A 27,136-nucleotide genomic window follows, 5' to 3' on the forward strand; every position below is an offset into this window, starting at 1 on the left:
ACCAATATGTATTTACTGTTAAGAGTAAACATGAACATATGTAATAAATAAATAAATAAAAATTAAGAGTGTTACTTACCAACATCCTGCTCTCAACCAGTGCGCCCAGTGTGTATGGGGGTGGGGATGATGTGGGGTCGGGGCTGTGCGGATATGAGGTGGGGAGTTTACTCAGTTTCTGTGCAAAAGGAGATTTCCCTATTCCTTTCATCAGAAGTCCCATTAAACATGTTCGTTAAACGCCTCCCACGAGTTGTGTCGGTCATTCTGAAGTAAACACTACATTAATTATGAAACATTTGAATCTAGATGTACATCTCACTTCTTGCAATGCGACTCCAAAGCTGAAGCTTTGAATTGTTTATTCACGTGACTGCCGGAAAACAATTGATGCCATTTTCTGGACTGGGCGTAGCTAGGGGCGTGCCCTGTCGGGCTGCGTGAGAAATGTTATAACAAACAGACGCTGTAGACTGCATGTAGACGGAAACAGACTGAGGTTATGTATAATAGTTATATATGAAATACGTATAACATGTAATTACTGACATCTTTTCATTTAGTAAACTTTCAACAAAAACAAACAAAGAGTACAAGAAACCCGAAGGCAGACATCAAGGTCTCCGAAAAGCAAGTATTTAGGAAGTAGGTGGTCTCCCAGACCCTACTTATTTCTTTATGTTACTTGTTCGTGCTGGAAATGTTGGCATGCTCCATTTTGCTTATCTGCATTTCAGATGATTTTCATTCTGCACGTCTGACTGTATTTCTGATGCTTTATTATTATTATTATCATCATCATTATTATTATTATTATATTTTTAGTCGATTGCCTCTAGTGTTGCGCGGTTTAGGACACAATTGGTTCCCCCTGGCACTCCACATTCATCAAGGAAAGGAACCCTTTTCCCGCATCTACACCTGGAAAAAAAACTAAAGCTCAGGTGTGTTTAAACTGCAATAAATCATACTGCGCTGTAGTCTCTGTCTCCCGAGAGTACCAGCGGTAAATTAGTGTTTTTTTTTTTTTTTTTTTTTTTTTTTTTTTTTTGTTTTTTTTAAATAAAGAGAATATAATAAAATAGACTCAATTTTGGAATGACTAATACATATTTTAGTGTTTTTTTTAATTATTTATTTTCTGTTATCTTAGATGTATTGACTGTTGTATTTGTTGATTTAGTCATTTTTTTAGCATTTGTAACATTAGTAACATGGAACAACTTATTTCACTGAGGTGGTTTCACTGGCAGACATCCAAACTTTCCCTGGAAGTTCGGGGCGTCTCCTATATTTTAAAGATGTAGTTAATTATTTGGGAGTAAAAGTATCTTTAAATTCAAATATGGTTCTTACATAAATGAATTTAAATCCTATTAATGATGTAATTAAAAAGAAGTTCAATTCTTGGTTGGTGAGAGATTTGGTTGAGTTTTACTGTCAAAGGCAGAGGGTCTATTAAGAGTTTCTTATCTCTTCTCTGTAATACATTGTCCCAAGTCATATATTCCTTATTAGACAAATTATTATATAATTTCATATGGAAAAATAAATCACATGATTAAGAAGGAGGTTCTCAGAAATAAGATTAGTGATGAAGGTCTTGGAGTTGTTGACTTTACTCTCTTTAACCATGTGTTAAAAGTAAAGTGTTTAAAAAGATTGGTTAAAAAAAAACTCCATATGGAACACATTTCCTAATTTTGTTTTTAAGAAAATGGGAGGTATTGAATTTTTGTTCTCACTTGGTAAACTAGCCATTAAATTAGCAAAACCTAACCAACAGGTTTTATTATCGTGGTTACTGGTTTACAAACCTGACTTTTCACTTCACTGTTGTTTTATCTGGAACAATCAGATTATTATTTACAGAAATAAATCATTACTTTTTTGAGAGACAGTATTTAAATAACATGTATATTGTTAATCAGCTGATGGATGACAATTGTTAATTTTATTCCTTTTCAGAATTTTCCAGAAAATTTGATTTTGGGGCTCATTAAATGAATATAATATTGTATTCAACGCCTTCGTAGTGGTATAAAAACTCTCTTGAAAGGAGAGCAAACTTATAGTCCTATTTTTTTTGTATAACACTTCTATATCAATTGAAGGGATTTTGATTACTGATCACAAATTCAATAACCACGTTGTTCACAATCATATTAACAGAAAATCTATTCCAGCTTCATCTTTAAAATGGATGGCGTTATACAATGTTAATTGGAGTCTGGTCTCTTCCACAAAAATATCTATTAACAAACAAGATAAACAAAGGCACATTTAAATTATTACATAGGTCCTACCCTTGTAATAGTGTACTCAATAAGTATATCCAAAACAAGGAAAATAAAAGTACTGCACTGAATTTGCATAGGTCTGTAATAGAGGCTCTCCAACATGGCCGATCAGGAGGAATCACGACAGGAGAGCGGTTCTAACCATCTAACTGCATCATTGTAACAACATCTACAAGAAAATCAGTTACTAATCCATCAGATCACTGATCTATAATAACAGTGTACTTATAACTCATAATGATGCTGGTTTTCTGTTAATGGTGTTACATTGATGCTGATGTACATGAGTTTGGTATAGTTCGACTTTGTTCCCACCCTGACTGTAAAACACAACATGATTGGTTAGAGCGAGACCGTACTATGATTGGTCAGTGCACTATGGATGTTAACCGATAATACGACTAAAATAGGAATACTCCACATGTCTTAATTCAATTTGTTTTTTTTCCGAGTATGACTTTAGTCGGATTAAGGTAAGCAAAAATAGCTGTTTACATGGTAGTTTCTTAATCAGAGTATTGTCTTAATCTGGTTAATATCTGGTATGGTAATAATTACCATATGGTAATGATTTTTATCCATGTAAACGGACTGAGTATAGCTCACTGTAATATATGCAGCAGTGATTTCTCAGTTGCCCATGGTGGGGTAAATGAGTGTAAAAGACATGTTGAGGTATTTAATAGCTGTCATTCGTCCATCAGTACCCTATAGCTCACGTTATTTTAACTAGCTGCTATAAGGAGCTACTCTATTGATGTCTAGGTGATAAGGACAAACTCCCTGTAGATATGTGTAAAGTAGTTATTGAATATAAAAATGATTCCATGAGTGGAATAATACAGTAATATAATATAGTGTAATATAATATGAAACCGTGTAAGTACATATTTTAATGTCACATTTTCTACATACACCAGAAAAGCTATTTGCATTAGAGATTTTAATAGTTGAGATATGTCTTTTAAATAAACAGTGTTCTGTCATAATGAAATGTCATGTCCTTGTTCATACATGTTTGGTGCCTGTGTGTGGGGGGGTGGCACGCAGTGGCCGATAAAGCTACCTCCTTGAAATGAGTTTTTGCAGGTTATGTCTGGTATTTGAACTGAAAACAGCGAGTTGTGTCGGTCATTCTGAAGTAAACACTATATTCATTATGAAACATTTGACTCTAGATGTGCATCTCACTTCTTTAATTGCGACTCCAAGCTGAATCTTTACTTGCGTGACCGCCAGGAATAATTTGACACCATTGTCTGGAATGGGCGTGGCTAGGGGTATGTTCATATGGAGCTGCGTGAGAAATGTTACAAGAAACAGACGCTGTAGATTGAAACAGACTGAGGTTACATATAATAGTTATATATCAAATACATATTGCATGCAATTGCCATCATCCTTTCATTTAGTAATTAAAAAACAAAAAGAGCAAGAAACCTGAATGCAGACATCAAGGTCTCTGAAAAGCAAGTACTTATGGTGTAGGATGTCACCTAGGCCCTACTTATTTCTTTTGGCCAGTCGCCATATTACTTGTTTGTGCTGGAAATATTGGCGTGCTCTTTTTTGTTTCGTTGCTTTTTAAAGATTTGTATTCTGCACGTCTGACTGTATTTCTGATGCTTTATTATTTTTATTTTTTTCAAGGAAAGTAACCCTTTTTCCCGCATCTACTCCAGGAAAAAAAAAAAATTCAGGTGAGTTTAAACTCCAATAAATCATACTGCTCTGTAGTCTCTGTCTCACCTGAGTACCAACGGTACTTTTAGTGTTTTTTATTTTCTGTTATATTAGATCTATTGATTGTTGTATTGGTTGATTTATTCATTTGTTTAGCATTTGTGCTAGAACAAGTCCTCCATAGTAACATGGTATCAGTAGGAAGACATTAATAATCATAGAATTTTGTTTTATGTCTAAAATCCTTTTCTCTAAGAAATCAAGATGGATGCAAACTTTTTCAGTCAAATGTATTTGAACTGAAAATGGTATTTAAGGAATGTTTCATTTTCCATTGATCAATCAATTAAATTAAAATACAAGCCAGTTCTTCACAATCTGGGACTTTTAAAAAACCAATAGGTCATTTTTTTTGTTTAGCTAATGAGTGAAGAATTCTCATTTTCTGATTATTAAACAGCTCATCAGATGAAAAATGCAACATTTGACAGTTTTCATTGTTCTTCAGCTTGGGTCTCTGTAAGAACCCTATAGGCTTATATGTAGAACTCTACAACAAATCAAAGTGTCCCAAGAAATTATAATAATAATAATTATTATTATTATTTTTTAAATAATACACTTAGTGTTGTATGTTAACCTAAAATTAATTGGAAGGGGTATTTAAGACCAGAGTGATCTTTTAAATTCTTGAGAACAATTTGCAGTATCTGATTTGTAAATCCATTTTGTCATGTTACCAATAATAAGCTATTGGATATTCCAATAAATCATCATGATGAATACAAATAGCCTTTTACAATTTGTCAGGATATGTAGCTAGGGGAATACAGAGACTACTGTAAGATTATATTGTAAAAAAGATTCATACTATGCAAAAACATGTCACTTGACTAATAGTTAAAATGTAAAGACAGTGAAATTTTAGTAGAAGTCACAAGCCCTTGTTCTGAACTCTAAAGAAATCAATGAGTTTTTTTTGGAAAACCCCCAAACCATTATATTTTTTTCCTACTCAATTCCAGTTTTGGACCAGTCTGGACATGATGATCTAGCCTCCACACGACTGCATTGTGCTGCTTTGTTCTTAACTGGCTTCACCTTTAACGTCTCACTCTTTCATTCACAGAAAAATGCAAGGCTTTTGGATCCTGCTGTTAGCTGTTTATGCTACGTGTAAGAAATATTGTTTCACTTCCTCACATTCTCATGCATGCCAAAAAATGATCCAGAATATACTTCTACAAAGATTGCATCACTCAAAGTACAATAGTACCACATTCTCAAATTTGAATGACAAATTACAAATAAAAATATAGCTGCAAGCAGCAATTATCAGAGTTCAAGACGTTTAGGGCCCTTAAAGATGTTAAAAGGTATTACTTAATATTTTGCAATCTTATAAGCACCTAAATCGTACATTGATGCTGAACATTGATCAACCAGTTGCAGCCGTATTTTTCAAGCTTCACAATTGTCCTTATATATGCCGATTGGACCTTGGACAAGGACAATTCTTGCAAAATTCATTTATAATGTGTATTGGACCAGTGGTTCCACATTTAGTACCAATTTCAAGTTTTGTTCTGTTATAGCACCACCAACTCTTCACAATCAGTATTTTTTTTTTAGATCTGTCTTCAGAATGAGCTGATACATAAGTATGCCAAGTTTGGCGAAAATATCTCATTTCAAGAATTATAGCCAATTAAGTAAGAGTGGTCACGCCCACTCCAAACGTTTTGCTGTACCCTTGCAAAGTTAAAATAAAAGTTCAACAATTTTTGATAATTATTGATCCAAATAGTCCAAAGAATTGTCCTGCAATAGTTTTATTTCAGTTGAGCGAAAAACCTAGGACTAGTTGACAAAAGTTTTTTAAAAATAATCTCACATATTTAACGGACTATTTGATTGACAGCAGTTGTCCTACAGGCAGAGTTGTTCACAATGAGGAGGTCTAACATATGCTATAAAGAACATGTATGTCCGAAACATCGGATAAAATACAATTGTTTAAAAACAACATTTATTCAGCCATTTTCAGGTATTTTTACTGTAATAGCTCAACAAAGTGGCCAAACTTAGCAATTTTTGTCAAATGACTTAGACTGAGCCTTTACATAAGTTTCCCAAGTTTGGTGAAAATATCTCATTCTGTTTAAGAATTAACCAGACTGTTTGGTGTCCAGGAGGTTGTTCTGTGTGAGTAAAATGGAGAGTTGATTAAAAACAGCTCTTCCAAGGATTTTGGAAAGAAAAGGGAGGAGGGAAACAGGTCTGTAGTTGTCAACCGTAGCAGGGTTAAGTGACGTTTTTTTAAGCACTTGGGTAACCAAGGCCTGCTTAAATGAGGCAGGGTATGTGCCAGTAGAGAGGGATGTGTTAAAGATGTGTGAATGCTGGTAATGGTGTGGGAGAGATGGACTGAAGAAGGTGAGAAGGAATAGGGTCAAGCGGACAGGTTGTGGGATGGTTAGAGAGGAGGAGTTTTGAGACATCAGTCTCTGAGAGAGGAGAGAAGGACAACAGTTGAGAGTTACATTGAGGAGGAGCCAGTCTGTGCGTGTCTATTTGTGAGAACTAGTTCCTGATTGACGTAACCTTGTTGGAAATGAAAGTGGCAAAGTCGTCTGCAGTGAGAGAGATAGGAGAAGGGGGAGGAGGGGGACAGAGAAGAGAAGAAAAGGTTTTTGAAGAGAGTATGGGTGTGGGGAGAGCTGCCAATGTTCTCTTGGTAGTATATGGCTTTAGCAGTGGAGATGCTATGGGGAAGAAGAAGAGAGAAGTGTTTGGTAATTGGTTAGCTTAGTCGGATCATTAGATTTACGCCATTTCCTTTCAGCTGCTCTTAGTTTGTTACGCAGAGCTTCTGAGAGCCAAGGGCTAGGGGTTGATGTGTGAGCTGATATGGAGGTTATTGGCAGATGCTGTCAAGAGAAGATGTTAGTGTGGAACATAGCATGTCAGTTGCGGTGTTTAAGTGCAGTGAGGAGAGGTGTCTATCAGAGGGAAGTGATGTGACCATGGAGAAGAGTGAGGGAGGGAAAGGGAGCGAAGATTGCGACTAAAGGAGATAGAATCTGCAGAGGCCACATGCAGAGAGCGTAGGTTGTACAAGTTGCGTACTTGGAGTGTGCTGTGGTCTGTGCCTGTGGTAAATAACTGATGACACATGTTAGTGTGTAAATGGGTAAACAGCGAGGGGAAGAGAGGAGGAAAAGGTGGAGAGAGGGAGAAAAGTATACTTAGCAACGTGAGTGCTCAGTGGACTCGCGCAGATTACATGAGCTCGGTCTTCATACGACAAGGGCTGACGCTTTCGCCTCAGCATTTTGTAGTTCTTAAGTACTCTGGTGGGGTGCTTCACAGTTGAGCACACCTCTTTAATTAGCAAAACAAAGTGTAATTGCGTGAACAAGCGACTCCTAACCAAAACCGAATATGAATATAGGAATTAGCTCTAATCTACAACGTGTAAACAGCTCATAGCAGCAAGAAAGTGCAGTTAAACTTTCTATCTGACAACCGATGCTACAATGTTTCAACTAAAAATTAAGAAACACTTACCAGCTAACTGCCTGGGTGAATAATCTCTTTTGCTTAGCACTATGTTATGGTAGGATTCATTATGTAAATATTTTGTAAATCTCTCTTTGTCTCTCTTGCTTCCCCCCCCCCAGTCTGCAGTGCTGCTAACACTAACCTACCTAAGACCCATCATGAGAAGCTGATGTTCGGAGATCAGCTTAGTATCTGGCTGCCGGTTGAGGCTCAGACTTTGGAGTTTATCTCTGCGACTACATCACAGAAGAATGTTCTTTGGTCCAGATCTTCCATAACTAAAAGGGGAATAATAACGGGAAGAGATTCTACCAGAAAATTTGTAATTCTTTCTGTCACATTTGATGATCAGGGAACCTACACTTTGTTTAACTTCTGGAACACAAAGATTTCCATCCATTTATTGAAGGTTTCAGGTAAGTGATTTTAGGCTTTCAATTCTGTGTTAACATGTGTTTGTGTCATGATGCAGAAAGTGGTATTATGCATAAGTGTGGCACACAATTAATCAGTAATTACCTTGTGTGCCTGTGGTTCTGTGTGCTGACCAGTCATGAAAGCTGATTGGTTGTTGGAGTTTTGTATCTGTTTGCGTCTCTAAGTGTTCCACGGCTTTAAACAGATTCAGAATATAGTTCAAAGTAGTATGCTTCCTGCTAAATCTCAAGTGTAAACAATAAAATGTTAAATAATAAAGTTTTTAACTCAATTTAAAATAAACGTAATCGACGTAATAAAAGCATCGACAATTCCATGATTCCACAATTCCACGATTGATAGAATTGTGGATTAAACAGTGATTAAATAGAAATGGTTTGATACAAGAGTCACTTTATACTGCTGAGTGCAGATGAGTACAAATGCTTCACAAGTGCTTTCAGTGAGAATTATACTTGGTTTATAACTGTGCATGCAAATATTCTTTTTTTCCTCCAGCACGTCTTATTTTCTATTTATTATTTTTACTGCAAAATATGGAACTATTTTTTGATCTAACTGCTTGACATTTCCCCTTCCAGGGATGCGAGTCTGGCAATCATCTCTGTAAAATCTGTAAATTTCAGTGTGGTTCATGTGACATTGCCCCTACTGAACATCCTCACATTATGCAAGAGTCTGTGCATGAGGCCTTGAGGTGCTTAGAGAAACAGGCTTATAGAAGTGTAAATCATCCCTAAGATAGCAGTTTACTTTCTTAACTTTTTCCTTCGCATTTTTCCATGACACATTTTTCTATGTACAACAGGTACACTATTCTTTGTACAGACATCCTATTTAATACTACCTCTGTTACTTGTTTTAAAAGCTAAAAGAGAGAGCCAGTATCGTGTTCCTGGTGAAACCTTAAGGATTTCCCTGGGTAATCTTTCGAAGAATGATGCCACACTACATTTTTTAAATGAAGATTTTAATCTCACTCTGGTGGATCACGGTTTACCTGTGGCCAACTTAAATCCAGAGTACATGGGACGGATCCGGGTGACTAGCAACAGCATCGAGGTGCTCAATGTCAATGTGTCTGATGTGGGCAACTACACACTCAGCGATCGTCTAAATCACAAAGTCAAGATCATCTCTATGCACTTGGTTGGTGAGTTTCTACCTGAAATTTCTGAATATTTCCAAAAATATTTTAGAAAGACTAATGTTGTGTTTGTTGGAATGAATTAGACTCTGGACCTGTGCACCACCTGCTGTAATATTAAATATCTATTCTTCTTCTTCTTCTTCTTCTTATTATTATTATTATTATACAGTGATTTAGATTTCATTACACTACTAGTAAAAATCAGACGCATTAGAACAAAAACAATAATAAAAAAATTAATAAACCACACATCTGATCTAAAGAGATTTTGATAAAGGTGCGTGTTTCAGTGTACATCTCTAAAAGATGTGAATGGTGAAGTTAATGGCCATGTACAAATTTATTTCGGGATTTAAATTATTTTGAATGAGCAGTTCTTACTTTAGGTAAAAAAAAAAATTCCCCAAACAATCAGTTTGGGGGGGGACCCCAGATCCAGTATGCTCGGAGGTTCTATGGAATAAATTTAAATGATAATTATTTAAAAAGCTTTTATTTAAATGGCTGTTTCATAAGGGAATTTTTTTAAATAAGGCGAAGTAATGGGCTGCAGACCCACATGTTTCGGCAGGGAGAAGTTTTAAATAATTTCAATTGGAAGTGTGCCTTAAATTACGTTTTTTTGAATGAGTTTTTATTGTCTGAAAAGCAGTGAGGAGCTTGGCCTATTTGGGAACTTCAAAACTTCGTTGAGAATACTGTTAAGAATTTTAAATAATTTTGATCCATTTAATTATTATTATTATTATTATTATTATTTATTATTTATTATTTATTTACATTTTTTTGCTATGGCATAATTCTAGTTGCATTATTTCATAGTGATAATGTCTATCATTATTCAAAAGTATTAGAAAATAATATATTTTTTTTACAATCTTTGAAAAGTATAAATCTTGGAATATACATTACTGGTCTACTTTTAATTAAATATATAAAAACCTAAATATCAAACAAATTAGGGTAAACTAAATACATATGATTATACACTAGCACAACATGCAACCAAATACTGGTAAAGCTGAAGAGTTACACCAATTAAAAAGCATATATAAAATGATCCAATTGGTTAATATCGCAGCTTATTGTGCTTATTTTGATCTTCAAAAAAATTTAAACTGTAATAAAAAAGTATTATTAATTGTGTAGCCCTACTATATTCATATATGTATCAAGGACAGCAAATCAGGGCTAGTGTCCTAATAGACTATTATAGTGTGATAGTCAATGTACATATGCTTGGGCCTTGGATAAACCAAAGTACCTGGAAAATTCTCCCATAAACTTTATCATCGTTAACTTCTGGCTAGATGATTCTTTTTAGCCATTTCAGGGTTTTCCAAAACCAGTGCTGCCATTCCTCTTTAAGTCTTTCATTTGAACTGCTGTTTTTCATCAGTCATGTTCCCTTGCTGTGCTGAGAGAAAATCACACAATACATGACTGTTAGTAATGAAGATCTCTTCAGGTCATGTAGCTTTCATAGTTAACACCACCACCCCCGTATATACATGGATAGTCCCTTTATCTATCTCTCCATCTCCTGGGGGTGGGGTGGGGTGGGGATGACTCTGTAACAGGTTTAGAATGGACAGTGATTGACAGAGGGAGTGTGTAAAGCACTGCACAGGCAAAATGGGTTTATTAATAGAGCAGCTGATGACTCCCATACACTAAACCTAAAGTTAAAAAATAAATGTCTGCCAAACTCAGTACAATAGAATGATATTTGAAATGATTGTATAATTGTGTCCTTAAGTCTTTATTCTATCATTATTATAAAATGATGTATGATCCACCTGATGTTCATAATGTTAAAATGATACAAGTCTGGTCTGTAGGGAACTAACGCTGTTCAACATTTTCCATATTCCATTCTCCTTTTTAAACTTTTGAGGATATTACTTACTGCTTTGTGTATGAACTCTTTTTTTTTTTTTTTTTCTTTTTTCCCCATCTCTCTCTCTCTCTCTCTCTCTCTCTCTCTCTCTCTAGATCATCACGTGGGAGTGAATGTAGGTCCCTTCATGGGTCTGCTGATGTTGCTTGGTATTCCACCCTGTATTTTCTGTTGCTGCAGAAAGAAGGTCTGCAGAAAGAGCAGCCAACCCACTACCACTGCCGTAAACACCACCACCGTGACGTACGACAATCAAATTCATCCACCTGGACCTCCACCAACCTACACCAACCCCGCAGCTCCTGCAGGCCCTACACCGGTAACACACCAGCATGCAACATAGCACGTTTTCGTTGAGGTTCATCATCTTTGACAACTTGACATGCTCCATATTGTCTGTAACAAGCTGATTGCTTGGGTTTTTAAAGGGAAGTTGTTTACAATACATGGAAGTTTGGGGGCTTTTCTTTATGCAGTTGAGTGTCACATGAAATTACAATGTAGAATTTGTTAATCAAGTGCTGATGCTTGTGTATCTTTTAAAATTTCTGTGCTACTGACTTACAGGGCTATACACCTGGTTACCCTGTGGGTACTTTTCCTCCTCCTAATCCCACATTTCCTCCTCAACCACCCTATGGTGGATATCCTGCTACATCGCCAGCTATGCCCCCTGACCCTGTAAGACACACACACACACACTCACTCTCTCTCTCTCTCTCTCTCTCTCTCTCTCTCTCTCTCTCTCTCTCTCTCTCTCCTTACATGGTAAGCAAAGAACATTGGTAATAGACCATTTGATGGCACAGTTCTAATTATACATCACATATAAGTGACATGTGAGCAAGCAAATAAATATATCGGACCCTCCAGGATTTCGCGATTGCAGAAATGAATGCAGAACCAACAAACTCTGCAATATTCTCAAGACTCATGTGACGTCATACCAATGCGCATTCAGCCAAAGCCCTCTTCGATTCATGTGTGTCGAACATGTGTACAGCTAAAAGGTCTCAATTACCAACAAACATCGATGTGAAAGACCATGCAAAACAATTTCGTGCAATTGCAATTTTGCCAATTCAAGTAGTTTTCCGCAAATTTTTTCTTAAAAAGCCGCGGAAAACTTTCAAACATTTTCCCAAAATTCTGTACGGTCTGATTCATGTAAATTCAGATTTTTGTCACTGATTATCACTCCCACAAGTGAATGTTTTATAAATGTTTAGTGAACACACACAATATACAAATATAAGACTGATGTTAAATGACTTTTCAAGGATTTATCTACTGTTTTGTTTTTTAGGCCTTTAACCCTGGATACCCTCCTGCATCTAGCTTACCTGCAGCTCAGCCTCCTCAGTGGGGTGGTGCTCCCTACAACCAACCTACTCCGGCTGTACGATTCTGCTTCATTTATTTGCATATTTATTTTACTCTATCCCCCACTGCTTTCTGTTCTGCAATTCTCACTGTTTACATTCAAATATGTAGATGATGAATTCTCCCTCTTTTGTGGCTGTGTCTGTGTTTGCAGGGTTTTGCTCCAGTGATGTATAATGCTCCTGCTGGCCCTGATCCAGTCAAAGGGGAAATAACTGCAACGACTCCACTACTCGCACCTCCACAGCCTGAGGTGCCTACACTAAAGACTGTTTGAATATTTGCAGTATGTATCATAGTAGCCTATGGGTTGTGGTTAAAACATGATCTCTTTCAAATGGGAGACTCCTTTACCTCCAAGTTCAGTTGAAATACTATGTCTAGTCCTCTGCCATAAACTCACTTCCTTATCTCACAGTTCACTAAAGTATGTGGACACCTGACCATCACACCTCTGTGGGCATTGCCCAAACTGTTTCCACAAAAATTTGTCACACAATTGTTTCAGAATGCCTTTGCATGCTGTAGCATTACAAATTCCCTTCACTGGAAGGGGCCAAGCCCAAACCTTTTGCAGCATGACATTGCTCCTGTGCACAAAGTGAGGTCCAAAAAATGTCCTGTGCCAAGGTTGGTGTGGAAGAACTCGAGTGGCCTGCACTGGCCCCTGACCTCAAACCAGCTGAACACTTTTTTGCAAAGAATTGATATGCTGACTGCAACCCAAGCCTTCTCACCTGACATCTGTACCCAACCTCACTAATGCCCTTGTGGCTGAAAGGACACAAATCCCCACAGCTATTTTCCAAAGAGCGGAGACTGTTGTAACAGCAAACAGGGGACCAACTCCATAGTAATTATGATTTTGTAATGGTATGTTAAACACATATGGGTAAAATGCTCACATACTTTGACTTAATCGTATCTAATAAAGTTCAGTGGGGTTTGGTCAGGGCTCTGTGTGGGCCACTCATGTTCTTCTACACCAAATCATGTCTTTATGAACCTCGCTTTGTGCACAGGTGCATTGTCATGCTGGAACAGCTTTGGGTGCCTTAGTTCCTGTGAAGGGAAATCGTAATGACACAGCATACAGAAACATTCTGGACAATTGTGTGCTTCTAATTTTGTGGGAAGACCCACATACAGTGCAGTGAAAAAGTATTTGCCCTCATCCTGATTTCTTCTGTTTTTATGTATATCTCATACTAAATTGTTTCAGAAATTAAAATAAAATCTAAGCTAAAACAAAGGCAACCTGAGGAAACACAAAATACCATTTTAAAATATTATTAATAAAAAATATTATTTATTGAAGCAAAAAAATTATCCAGTACCAAGTGTGTGTGAAAATGTATTTGCCCCATAGTTACTAATTCCCCAAATCTATGAAACTGCATTCACAATGGGGTTCAGCTGGACTAGACACAACCAGGCCTGATTACTGCAAACCCTGTTCCATCACATCAACACTTAAATATATCATTTTAAACAGCATGAAGGTCTTACCCGGTAACACACTATGCCAAAATTGAAAGAAATTCCAGAAATGATGAGGAAGAAGTACTGAAGAAGATCTGAAATGCATCAGTTTGGGAAGAGTTACAAAGCTATTTCAAAGGCCCTGGGACTCCAAAGAACTACAGTGAGAGACATTATCTCCAAATGGAAAAACTCTGCACAGTAGTGAACCTTCCCAGAACCTTCCAAAATTCCTCCAAGAGCACAGCAACAACTCATCCAGGAAGTTACAAAAGACCCAAGAACAAAATCAAAGGATCTACAGGCCTCTCTTGGATCAATAAGGGTCACTGTTCATGACTCCACTATCAGAAAGACACTTGGAAAAAATGGCATCCATGGAATAGTGGCAAGGTGAAAACCACTGCTATCCCAGAAGAACGTTAAGGCTCGTCTGAATTTTGCCAAAAACATCCCCTGATGATCCTCAAACATTTTTGGAGAATGTTCTGTGGGTTGATGAGTCGAAAGTGGAACTGTTTGGAAGACGGGTCCCATTACATCTGGCGTAAACCAAACACTGAATTCCACAAAAAGAACATAATGTCTACGGTCAAGCATGGCGGTGTAAGTGTGATGGTGTGGGGATGCTTTCCTACTTCAGGGTCTGGGCAACTCGCAGTAATTGAGGGAAACATGAATTCTTCTCTTTACCAGAAAATTCTAAAAGAGAATGTCCGGTTTTCAATTTATAAGCTGAAACTCGAGCGAAACTGGATTATGCAGCAAGGCAATGATCCAAAGCATAGGAGTTAGTCCACCTCTGAATGGCTCAAAAAAAGCTAAAGTAAAGTTTTGGAGTTGCCTAGTTAAAGTCCTGACCCATACCAATTGAGATGCTGAGGCAGAAACTTAAATGGGCATTTCATGGTCGAAAACGCTCGAGCGTGACTGAACTAAAGCAGTTCTGCAAAGAAGAGTGAGCCAAAATGCCACCACAGTACTGTAATAGACTGATCTCCAGTTACTGGAAGTGTTTGGTTGCAGTTTTTGCTGCTAAAGGTGGCACAACCAAATTTTAAGTTTATGGAGGCAATTAGTTTTTCACATTGGTGATGGGTGTTGGATACATTTATTTATTTATTTATTGCTTCAATAAAAAAAAAATCCACCCCCATATTTTGTGTTTACTCAGGTTGCCTTTGTTTAATGTTGTATTTTGTTTGAATATCTAAAACTATTTGTGTATTGAAGATGATTTTAAAATGCCTACCTTTGAAATATTCTTTATTATATTAAAGGTGTCATGACTTTGACATTTAAAATGGTTTATTGGGGCACACAATGTATTGGTGATTTCCAAGATGGTGATTAGAAGTCATATAAATTTGATTCCTCCTCCCTCTGTCTATGTACCTGATTCTCTTTCCAGCATCACTTCAATATTGTTCATCTCCCTTGCTAGGTGGTACAGCCTTCAGCCCCATATACTGGCCCTAATGACTCTGCTGTCCAATTCAACATAAACATGGGAAAGGACTCGAGCTCTAACTTCCTGTAGATTCTGTAAATGTATCCATCAATGGATAAAAAAAATTAGTCATTCTTTAATTAGTAAAAAAAAATGTAGGCAATTAATTTACTGTGGTGTAAGGGAAATTAAAATTGTTGGTTATTTTCCTATAACAGTATGCCCCATTTATGTTTTATTCCTGTACAAGCCCGTTCTAGTCATGTTGATATTATTCATGTTTAGGCACCATGTTGGCGCGTAATGTTGCTAGGAGTTTATTAATGTAGAAGGTCTTTTATCACTATTGATATTTACAAAAATATGTACTAAAGATATAACAATGTACTTACCCAAGTCTAATCTGTCTGTAAAATTGCAGGTGCAAGACAATTTTATACAAAATTGGCTGTTTGAACTGCTATTTCAGTTCTGTGGAATGCCATTTTTGTTGTTTGTTTTATGCCTGTATCTTTTTGTGCACACTGTAAAAACAAGCACATATATTAACCAAAGAAATAAAAACATGAAACATACACTGTCTGATATAGTGCTGTTGGGAGTCCTGTTGCACTTATCTAACCAAATCTACAACAGTTGTCCTTTGCTTTATTTATATTTCTAGACATATATTCATGATGTGCTTCAGGAAAAGGGTAGTTTTCTCTGAATTGCTTTAAGTTTGGATTTTATTGACATGGTGTGTGGAGGGAAAAAAACAATTTTTCTTCATGGTAAAAAATTTGATAGTAGTCATTTTACTTAAAGTGCTTGAAGCAGTTTACATAAAATTACTACTAATTTAAATTATTACTAATAAATTACTACTGTCATTTTTTTCCCTTTACACCCTTTCTTGTTACCTTAACTGTGTGGTTGGACCTGTATATGATTTAATATTTTTACCCTTACAGGTTTGAGCAGACTTTGAATTAGTAAAAATATACGGAATTATTACTGTGTTAAATAAAATTCCTGATAATGTTTTTTCCCCCCCATACAAACCAAATGTGGCAAGTGTTTTTTTTTGTTTTTTGTTTTTAATATCTGTGGTGGGGAGCCCCTGCAATGACCTGTGCAATTATTTATTTATTTATTTTTAAATTATCTATAAATCACATACTTACCTACTATACACGTAAACACAAAGAATTCGTTTTTCACAAAGCACATCATCTGGCAATGTAAACACAAACATTTAAGCGTGTATATTTATTTAATGTTTATTACAATAAATTAACCTTAATTATTAGGAATATGCATTAATTATTAGTTCTATATAAGCTATGAATTATTTTATTTGAATATACTTTTCTAAATAATATAAAATATTATTTAATTATAATATTAAGTATAATACCTATAATTAAGTAATACAAAAAAAAATGGATTGCCATGTTGTGGGGTTTTTTTTCTGCATGGGGTGTACATCTGATATAACAACACTATATGCTCACTGTTTATGAAAATGGAATGACGTTAAATGACAATATACACCCATTTCTGTTAAAATTGGAATTCTAATTAAAGATTGTGAACATTAAATTATAACATTTGTTACTGTGGCTAGCACGTTCGCCTCACACCTCCAGGGTCTGGGGTTCGAGTCCCGCTGAGGCCATGTGTGTGCAGAGTTTGCATGTTCTCCCCGTGCTGCGGGGGTTTCTTCCGGGTACTCCGGTTTCCTCCCCCAGTCCAAAGACATGCATGGTAGGCTGATTGGCGTGTGTAAAGTGTCCGTAGTGTATGAATGGGTGTGTGAGTGTGTATGTGATTATGCCCTATGATGGATTGGCACCCTGTCCAGGGTGTACCCCGCCTTGTGCCTGACACTCCTTGGGATAGGCTCCAGGTTCCCCGTGACCCTGAAAAGGAGTAAGCGGTAGAAGATGGATGGATGGATTTGTTAATGTAAAAAAACAACAAGAAGGTTATAGTGAGAAAAGTTCAAATTAAGTTGTGTATTTGATTTATTACCAGATTTTTTTTTCAACCAGGGTTGACCTCTAGTTGTCATTTGTGAAAACGTTATACAATTCTCTATTTTTGCTACAATTACTTGTTTTGTTTATTTTAAAAAATATTTTAAAATATATATTATTATATTTTATTATGTATATTTTGAGACTCTCTCATGCACAGTGAGTGAGTGTTTTGTTGTCTATTTGGCAACAATCTAGAGACTCTAGTGAGTAATGGCAAATAAATAGATCAATAAGATAAGGCACTGCAAGAAACAAGAGTGCATGAGTTTATTTAAGTTTATTTTAAATCTTTAGTCTGAATTTAAAGGCAGCAAGCATTCATTCCAACACCTAAACACCAGTACAGATCAGAATCTTGAAAGCATCGGGCCATCAGTTAAGGGTGGCAGATTGTTTTTGTTTTGTAGGCAGGAAACAGGATATGATTAGCTACAGGAAGTCAGTCGAAGAACCACAAGTATACGCCACTCTGTGAAAAGCCATCAGAAAAACTATCCGTTTTCCCCCTAAAGGACATGTAAGATAGTACAGAAGGCTGCAGAATGAAAGAGTTTTATTTCTATCCCATGTTAATGTTGAACTGGACAATGAAATCCAAAGAGGTCTGGACATCAGCCATTGCTTGTGGCTTTAAACTGCTCCACCTGTAAGGGAGATGAATGATAGTTAAGTGTTCAGGGAGAGAGAATAGATAGAGAAACATGTACATGAGAATAGGGAAGCATTAAAACAGGATGGAATCCATTCATATTCAAGGTTTTAATGCTGGTTGAGGAGCATTCAACATAATATAAATATCAACATCATATAATTATCAAGGATGCAGTAAGTTTTGGGTGCTTATTGTTGCTTACTTTGTTGTTGTTAAAGAGAATCAAAGAGAGCCTTGTGAGAGAATTACTTTTTATAACTCTCAGACATTCCGTAAATATAATAAATATAACAAAGCTGTTATTGGAATATAGTCAGGGTGGTAACAGTATGTATGTTCCTGAGTATCTTCCTAAAACAATATGCCCCAAAGTGTTTTATTCCTCACATATTTCTGAATCTAAACCCACTGTAGGAGTACATAGATTCTTGCACAACAGCAACAAAACAGAATCTAAGCACAGTAGAACATCAAAAAGGTAAAAGTGAAATTTGGATATTTTATATTTGATACATTTTTTAAAACTCATGTGCTGTGTTGTGTGCTAGTGTGTTACCAGTGTGCTGCCTGCAGGAGCTTCAGAGTTCATGCGGCTTGGTGTAGATGCAAGAAGTGGATTTTGGTTTTCAAACTGCACTGCACTCACAGTGGTGGTGGTAGTGGTTTGAGTCCATTTTTTATAGATCATATTCCCATAACAGCAGCAAACACAGGGTGGTATACAAAGCAACAGCAGCAGAGCTAGCAGAGGATTCGGTTGATCTACAGAAAGAGACAGAGAAGTAAGCATGTTTAGATAAGTAGTGAGACAGGAAATTTTGGATTTGTGAACATCACAAACTTAATTTTACAGATTTTAGGATAAGACACTAAGTAAGGAATAAAATATGACAAGGCTTGCTTTTATAGGAAAATAGTCAGGGTGGTGTGAAATGGAGTTACTGTTAGCACCACAAAGCTGATTATTTTCCAATAACAGCATGCCTCAAAGGCTTGTATTCCTACTGTAACAATTTGCCAATATGAACAATTTTTATTTATTATCCAATCACATGCATTTATGTCAATCATTCAGCTGGAGGAAGCACATCATTTACAATTACATTTCTGGCATTCGGCAGATTCCCTTATCCAGAGCGACTTACAGAAGTGCTTTGAAGTCTCTATCAATAAATAAATCTTGATACCAGTTCACTAGGTCACAGACTAAGAATACCATCAATCTTTAAAAAAAAAAACCCCTCTGTTTCTGAGGTAATTTATTAAGAAACACACACACAGAAAACACATTTAAAAAAAAAAAGCAGACAAGAGATTTGCTACAGGGCTAGCTCAGATGGTAAATATTCATGATTTTCTCAAAATCCGAGCATGGCCAAGAATTTTCTCCTATTAAAAATAACATGATTATTAATAAATTATTATTTGTATAAGAACATTTTCTGCCTAACTCAAATAGGTTAACTGCTATATCCATGGTCCAAGCATACTGTATATCTACTCCAATCAGTGCTACCTACCAGGTTACAACACTACACTACCTACATTGGTAGAAAGATTTTAGATGTGGGAACTCACAGACAAAGTTCGGAGTAATGACCTTCACCATGCGATCTTCACGATCAGTGAGTGTGTAGTTGCCCATATCAGACACAGCAATGTTGAGCACCTGGATATCACTGCTAGTCACCTGGATCCGTTCTGAGAAGTGATTATGTGAGTTGCCCACAGGTGAACCGTGCTCCACCAGAGTGATGTTGAAATCTTGGTTGGTGAAATGCAGCGTGACGTCATCTTTTGAAAGGCCATCCAGCGAAATGCTGAGAGTCTTACCAACTACACAATCCTGGATACGGTTTGCATCTTTTAAGGTAATCAGGAGAGGCAGTATTAGAGTTTATACAAAGAAACCATTGCAAAAAAAAAGGAAATTTAAATGAAATTAAAAATGTAGAGAAAGGGCCAAACAAGATAAATAAAAAAAAAAAATTAAAAAGAGGGGGAAAGTAAGTCACTTACAGACAACCTTCAGTTTATAAATTGATGACACTTTGTTCCTGTAATTCCACAGTGTGTAGGTTCCTTGATCGTTAAATGTTACAGGACTAATTATAAATTGCCTTTTGTAACCTGATCCTTTAACATATCTCCTTGTGTGCAAAGCACAGCTGGGCCAGACAGCAGATTCCACTTCATTCACTGAGCTAAACACCAGCTTCTTAAACCAAATCGGCAGCTTGATATTAAACTCCTCGCCGTGCATCAGTTTCAATTTAGTGGTCTTAAGTTCACAGCCTAAGGAGAGGAGAAACGTACAAATTATTAAATTATTGTTTCAATTTTAAAATTAAAGATGTATGTACATGTAGCCTTAGGGTTCTTTACATTTACTTGCAATACAAGAATAGAAACTTTGAAATTTCTATATCAGCTAGTTCTATGGTTTAATTGTAGTGATAGACAGCCTGTCTGTTCTAAGCAGATACCCAATTTATGAAGCATTTTCCCTTTCACACACATCCACTGTCAATCAGGTCATTTTAAACCTGTTCCAGAGCATCCTAAGTAGCTGTGTGGTGCGAGACAGTACTTGTGCCCTTTATCTCAACCTATCCCCCCATATGGGATACATATGCAAGCTAAGTTCCTGATGGATCAGATTCTCTTTATTCTGATGTCTGAATCTCTTGCTTGTCCTCAAACCTAATGCAGTATACTTGACAGAAATAAGTATTTGGTACATTATTAAATAACCACAGTGAACAACACAAGTCTATTAACTGTCTATTATGACAGTTGACCTCAGAGCTGAACAAATCTGTCACAAGTATTTTTAAAAAAAATTTAATTTCTGAATTTAAGTGATTACTTTTCAGTATATATACACACAATACCCATTTACATACATTTACATTTAATGTAATGTTTAATGTTTAGCAGACGCCTTAATCCAAAGCAACTTACAAATGAGAAAACAAGAATAATGAGAATGAAAATACCCTCCACTAATATTGGCACGCTTGGTAAATATGAACAAAGAAGGCTGTGAAAAATTGTTTTGTTTTTTAATTTATTGTTTAACCTTTTGAACTTTTGTTTGTCAAAAATATTCTGCTTACATGGATATCAAACAAAACACAGGTTTATAAAAATATGTTTTATTAAATTATGTTTTATAAAATTTAAGATCCACCACCATATTTAACCGTGGGCATAAGGTACTTTTTTGGCACACACAGACTACCTCTCTGTTTGTGCCAAAACCACCTCTGGTGTTTACTGTAAAAAATATCTATTTTGGTTTCATCGGATCATAGAACCCAATCCCATTTGAGGTTTCAGCAGAGTCTGGCAAACTGAAGATGCTTGAGTTTGTTTGTGGATGAAAGTAGAGGCTTTTTTCTCAAAACCCTTCCAAACAATGTTGTAGGTGATGTAGGTGACTTCGGATATACTGTATACTAACAAATGTAAACGATCAATGGGAATTTACTTCAAACATATTTTTCTCATATAAATTCATAGGGGTGCCAATAATTGTTGCACACCTATATTTAACAAAGATTTGTTTTTAAACCTGTGTTTTGTTTGCAATTGTTTGAGATCCATGAGAGCAGAGTATGTTTGTGATTTTTTTTAAAACAAAAGATGAAAAGGTTAAACAATAAAGACAATTTTTCACAGCCTTCTTTGCTCATATTTACGAAGGGTGCCAATATTAGTGGAGAGCACTGTATATACAGTATATATTCAGTATATAATATGATTTAATTGGTTTTCCTTTAGTTATTTGCTAACTAAAGGAAAGTTTGCTACAAACTAATCGATAGTTTGCTACAAAGCATTATACTAAAGGGCCAAGAATACTGTACATGTACTATAATTCTGCTAATCATTTTCTAAGACAATATTAAGATGCCTACCAAATTCTTAACTTTTGTCATAACACTTATAATGCTGTAAGACCTTCAGCAACTTACCAGCTATACTCAGTGTGATGATCATGACCGTATTATTTTCACGGTCACTGAGTGTATACTTCCCCACATCTGAACCATCAACAATAAGAACTTGGATATTTTTGGTAATTACTTGAATCCTTCCCCAATATCCATGATGTTTGTTTCCCACAGGCAAGCCGTGCTCTACCAGAGTGAGGTTGAAATCTTTGCTGGAGTATTGTAGTTTAACCTCATCCTTTGAAAGGCCATCCAGGGAAATGCTAAGATTTTTACCAGGCATACAAGTCTGGATACGCCTTTTAGCTTTGAAAGCAATTAAGACTCAATTAAAAAGCAAGTTCTAATCAATGAAGCAGTTTTAGAGAAATTAAGACAAAGAGCCTGAGAAGGACACAGAAGAACAAATGTGAGAAATGTATACAAGAGAAAAACTTACATAGAACCTTCACTACATGGACTGACGCCACTTTGTCCCAGTAGTTCCACTCTGTATAGTTTCCCTGATCATCAAATGTGACAGAATTAATTACGAAGCGTTTTTCTTCCTTTGATTCTATCACTTGTCCCCTTTTGGGCTGGATGTCTTTGGATGCATGTCTGGACCAGATAATAGATGACTGCAGTTTATTCACAGGTGTAAAGTCAAATTTGTCAGGCACATTTGACATCATGATACTTAGCTGCTGGCCATAGGTCACCTCTAGATAAGCAATATTAAGGGTCCAGGACTCTAAGGAGAGAGATCAAAATTAATAATTAACCTTTAAAATATATTGAAGACATAACATGCTATCACACCTTAAAGAAAGAAACCTCCCTGAACAACTTGCTTATTAATCTTTATAATTATTCTTTAGAATTAATCTTCACTGCCATTAAAGATGTGTTTTGTGATGCAATTCCAAGTTGAATTTTTCAAATGCCTTTCTTCAACATGTTGGCCCAATCTGGTTAACAGTTTTCTACATTAACCACACTGCCATTTGACTACCTGCTGATAGTGGTGCCAGTGGGATTTAGCTTTTGCTACATCTCTACCTAAAGCAACCGATGCAGTAGCACTTTAGTCCTTTAGTCAGTCCAGCTCTGTCACCTCCTCAGCTGTACACTCTGCTCAAACAGACCAGGTTCCAAATCTTCAACTTTCATACTAATACCTCCATCAAGCCAAACTGAGTATCTTCCATAATCCAGTACAACTATGTCATATAACTGCATTGCATTTTGGAACTTTAAGTCCAACATTTGCTATCTCCACTACTTCAATATTATCAATATGACATTGAACAACAGTGAAATATGTTGAAAAAAGAAGTTCTTGCTTTTTGCTTTTAGGAGTTAAAAGTGAAACTTGTTTCCCTTATATCCGAGATCTTTGATATTATTTCTTTAAATGTTAGTGTAACTGTGCTGGCATTGTCAGAGATATCAGAGTGGCAGACAACCGTTAACTTCTTATGGGAATAAAGAAAATACAGCACCAACCAACAAATTAGAATTACTATCACTAAACACATCACAGATAATTCAATATAAATATACTTAATGTGTTTTATGGTGGGCTTTCCCTTTCACTCAAACCTGGGACTATGTCTGAATATGCAGTTTCCTGTGCATTCACTTAGTAATGACAAAAACAAGTACTACATTTTGTTATTTGTAAAGTTGAGATGTAAACCTGTAGTTTTTTTTAAAATTTATGTTGACTTGACAAAGTCAATATACTGTTATGCTTTATAAGCTTATTATTATTATTATTATTATTATTATTATTATTATTATTATTATTCCAACAAACTCGGCAGAGCCCTTCAGGCTGTTTAGACTGATCATGTACTATTTTTCATAACTGATCGGACTTATGGTTTTCCTAGAGCGGACAATCAAAAATCCCCCAAAAATCCCATTTACATACATTGATGGAAAGTCCAGAGCCTGGCTCCAAATGCTCAAGACTTCATACTCCAACTGTCAAAACTCACAAACACCTGCGTGCACAAGGCCTGAAGCCTTCTCTCGCTCTCACTCATGTCACTGTACCTGTAACAGAGACTCTCACTTCATCTACATACCTATCTACCTACAGTGGCTTCTACTAATATTTTCATCCTTGGTAAATATGAGCAAAGAAGGCTTTGAAAAATTGTCCCTTTTGTTAAATTTTTTGAATCTTTTGTTAAAAAAAAATCACAAAAATTCTCTGCTTTTATGGATATCAAACAAATGCAAACAAAACACAGATTTATCCAACAACTATATATCTTTATTAAATATAGGTCTGCAACAATTATTGGCACCCTTTTAGTCAATACTTTGTGCTACCTCCCTTTGCCAAGATTACAGCTCTAAGTCTTCTCCTATAATGCCTGATGAGGTTGGAGAATACATGGCAAGGGATCTGAGACCATTCATCCATACAGAATCTCTCCAGATCCTTCAAATTTCGAGGTCCAAGCTGGTGGACTCTCCTCTGGAGTTCACCCCACAGGTTTTACATAGGGACTGGGATGGCCATGGCAGGCCCTGGATTTTGTGGTCAGTAAACCATTTTTGTGTTGATTTTGATGTTTAGGATCATTGTTCTGCTGGAAGATCAAACCTCGGCCCATTTTAAACTTTCTGGCAGAGGCAGTCAGGTTTACATTTAGTATCTGTTCATATTTGATAGAGTCCATGATGCCATGTATCCTTGCAGAATGTCCAGGTCCTATGGCAGAAAAACATCCCCAAAACATTAAAGAGCCATCACCATATTTAACCGTGGGCATGAGGTACTTTTCCATATGGCTACCTTTCTGTGTAAAAAGCTCTATTTTGGTTTTATCTGACCATAGAACCCGATCCCATTTGAAGTTCCAGTAGCATCTGGCAAACTGAAAATGCTTGAGTTTGTTTTTGAATGAGAGTAGATGCTTTTTTCTTGAAACCCTTCCAAACAACTTGTGGTGATGTAGCTGACTTTGGATTGTAGTTTCAGAGACTTTCTGACCCCAAGACGCAACTAACTTCTGCAATTCTCCAACACAGTATCTGTGATACTTGGAGATTTTTTGGCCACTTGAACCATCCTCTTCATAGTGTGTTGAGATGATATAGACCCACATCCTCTTCCAGGTTGATTCATAACATTTCCAATTGACTGGAACTTCTTAATTATTTCCCTGATCATGGAAATGGCCAGTTTCAATGATTGTACTATTTTCTTATAGCCACTTCCCATTTTGTGAAGCGCAACAACCATTTGCTGGACATCGCAGCTATATTCCTTGGTCTCACCCATTGTTATGAATGACTAAGGGAATTTGGCCTATGTGTTACCTCATATTTATGCACTTGTGAAACAGGAAATCATGGTTGAACAATTTCCTGTTCCTATTCACCCAGATGTATTAAAACAATAAAAAAAATATCAATGGGAAAATACTTCAAATATATTTTTTTCATAAGAATTCATAGGGGTGCCAATAATTGATGCACACATATTTAACAATTTTTTTTTTTTTTTTTGATAAACCTGTATTGTGTTTGCAATTGTTTGATATCCAGGAGAGCAGAGTATTTTTGTAATTTTTTAAACAAAAGACCAAAAGTTTAAACAATATAGACAATTTTTCACAGCCTTCTTTGCTCATATTTACCAAGGGTGCCAATATTATTGGAGGGTACCATGTCTATCTATCTATCTATTCAACTCTAAAGTTTTGGTATCGTAACGATCTGTCCAACTCTACAAGTATCGACAGCCTATCTGTCCAACTCTAAAAATATTGGTACCCTACCTAATCTATTTAATGCTACAAGTATTGGTGCCCAATCTATCTACCCAACTCTAGAAGTATTGGCACCCTATCTATCTGTACCTCTTTCTTTCTTAAAACTGCACGTTACCTTCAGATTTCAAACTGATAACTATTTTAAACTTTCAGACGAGCTCTGTCAAGCCAACATCAAAGTTTGTCATGACAAACCTTAACTGTCTAGTTTTTTTTTTTTTTTTTAAACTTGTACTACACTTTGACTTTTATAGACATTCTTGTGTATGTCAGGGATTGAAAAATAAAACTTACCAGCTATAAAATTAACAGCTAAGAGCAGAATCAAAAACTCCCACATGTTCTATGGAAAACCTATGACACCATGAAGAATGTGTTGAGGATTAGCTTTTCATGCCCGAACCTGAAAGAAAAGAGACAGGCAAAAGCATTTCCCATGGTTTAATCGCTGGTATAGAATAATGATAGTTATGTTGGCATGTTCAGTTTCTTTATCACAGTCTACCTCTGTTGTGATATTCCTTTATACACCTAAACCAGCAAAGTTAGTCTTAGTGTAAAAATGACATGATCTGGAGTTCAACTGACAACAGTCTACAACCACACTGACATTTGACACACTGACACTGACATACAACCACATTTGCTTAATGCAAATGAACAGTGTAACGGAAAGATTTTTTGAGTGAGCACAAACCTTATTGGTAGCTGCAGCCTTGTGATTTTAAAGCAGCTGGAAGTTATAACAATAAAACTATAACTATTAATAATGTGTTGCCACCCAGTAGCACCAACCTCCCATAATGCAGCTTTTGTATCACTACTCTAACAAGACATAAAGTATCATTTGTACATGCTCTCTGTTGAATTTTATACTTACTTGTGATTTCGTTTTTCTGGTGTAGAAGCAGGAAATGTGTTACTTTACTTACAGAGACAACTCTTCCGTAAATTGCTGGCTCTCAACAGTAAAGCATCCTGAATAATGCAGGCACAGAATAAGCGTTGACATGCACAGGCCTGTCTACATGCACTGAGAAACACATCAAACTGGATAATTACGTCAGTTCAGTAAACAATGTGCTAAATGCCCACGGCTACGCAAGGCCTTCGCTGCCAATAAGTCTACTCCTTCTATTTGCCATTTTGAATGCCAGAATTACCGTTAAATTATACTTCAAAGAGGAACTTATTGAAAAAAAATGTCTCTCATTTGACTATGCTGTTACCTTGTCCCTGTTTGGATCAATTCCAACATGTAATTAGTTCATCTGCTGGTTACAATGATAAATTCATACAAATCTTACCAACATTCAACCATTCATTCTTAAGAAATTACACTAACAAGAACCTTGGGCAGATGCATGGACGGGCA

The 27,136-nt window shown here is 36.2% G+C and overlaps 2 protein-coding genes across 3 annotated transcripts; one reads left to right on the top strand and one right to left on the bottom strand.

The window, feature by feature from the left end:
* Nucleotides 1–537: 537 nt before the first annotated feature.
* On the top strand, nucleotides 538–15,925 carry LOC108262792 (uncharacterized). The gene is made up of 10 exons (XM_053679850.1): nucleotides 538–630; nucleotides 826–944; nucleotides 5,113–5,159; nucleotides 7,667–7,963; nucleotides 8,854–9,138; nucleotides 11,131–11,354; nucleotides 11,603–11,716; nucleotides 12,342–12,434; nucleotides 12,573–12,671; nucleotides 15,345–15,925. The coding sequence occupies exons 3-10, from the start codon at nucleotides 5,117–5,119 to the stop codon at nucleotides 15,438–15,440; spliced, it is 1,251 nt and encodes a 416-aa protein (XP_053535825.1). The 5' UTR covers nucleotides 538–630; nucleotides 826–944; nucleotides 5,113–5,116; the 3' UTR covers nucleotides 15,441–15,925.
* Nucleotides 15,926–17,617: 1,692 nt separating this feature from the next.
* Nucleotides 17,618–26,796, bottom strand: LOC108262785 (uncharacterized). 2 transcript variants are annotated; one of them, XM_017463116.3, is made up of 8 exons: nucleotides 26,694–26,796; nucleotides 26,056–26,164; nucleotides 22,425–22,718; nucleotides 22,007–22,291; nucleotides 20,046–20,321; nucleotides 19,605–19,889; nucleotides 18,583–18,788; nucleotides 17,618–18,018 (listed from the first exon to the last, which is right to left on the bottom strand). In XM_017463116.3, the coding sequence occupies exons 2-8, from the start codon at nucleotides 26,099–26,101 to the stop codon at nucleotides 17,986–17,988; spliced, it is 1,425 nt and encodes a 474-aa protein (XP_017318605.1). In that variant the 5' UTR covers nucleotides 26,102–26,164; nucleotides 26,694–26,796; the 3' UTR covers nucleotides 17,618–17,985. The 2 variants fall into 2 exon arrangements, with proteins under 2 accessions (XP_017318605.1, XP_017318604.1); XM_017463115.3 differs by having other exon boundaries at nucleotides 26,642–26,795.
* Nucleotides 26,797–27,136: the final 340 nt, after the last annotated feature.

The sequence above is a fragment of the Ictalurus punctatus genome, chromosome 3 (genome assembly GCF_001660625.3).
Source record: "Ictalurus punctatus breed USDA103 chromosome 3, Coco_2.0, whole genome shotgun sequence".
In the NCBI taxonomy this organism is placed as follows: Eukaryota; Metazoa; Chordata; class Actinopteri; order Siluriformes; family Ictaluridae; genus Ictalurus; species Ictalurus punctatus.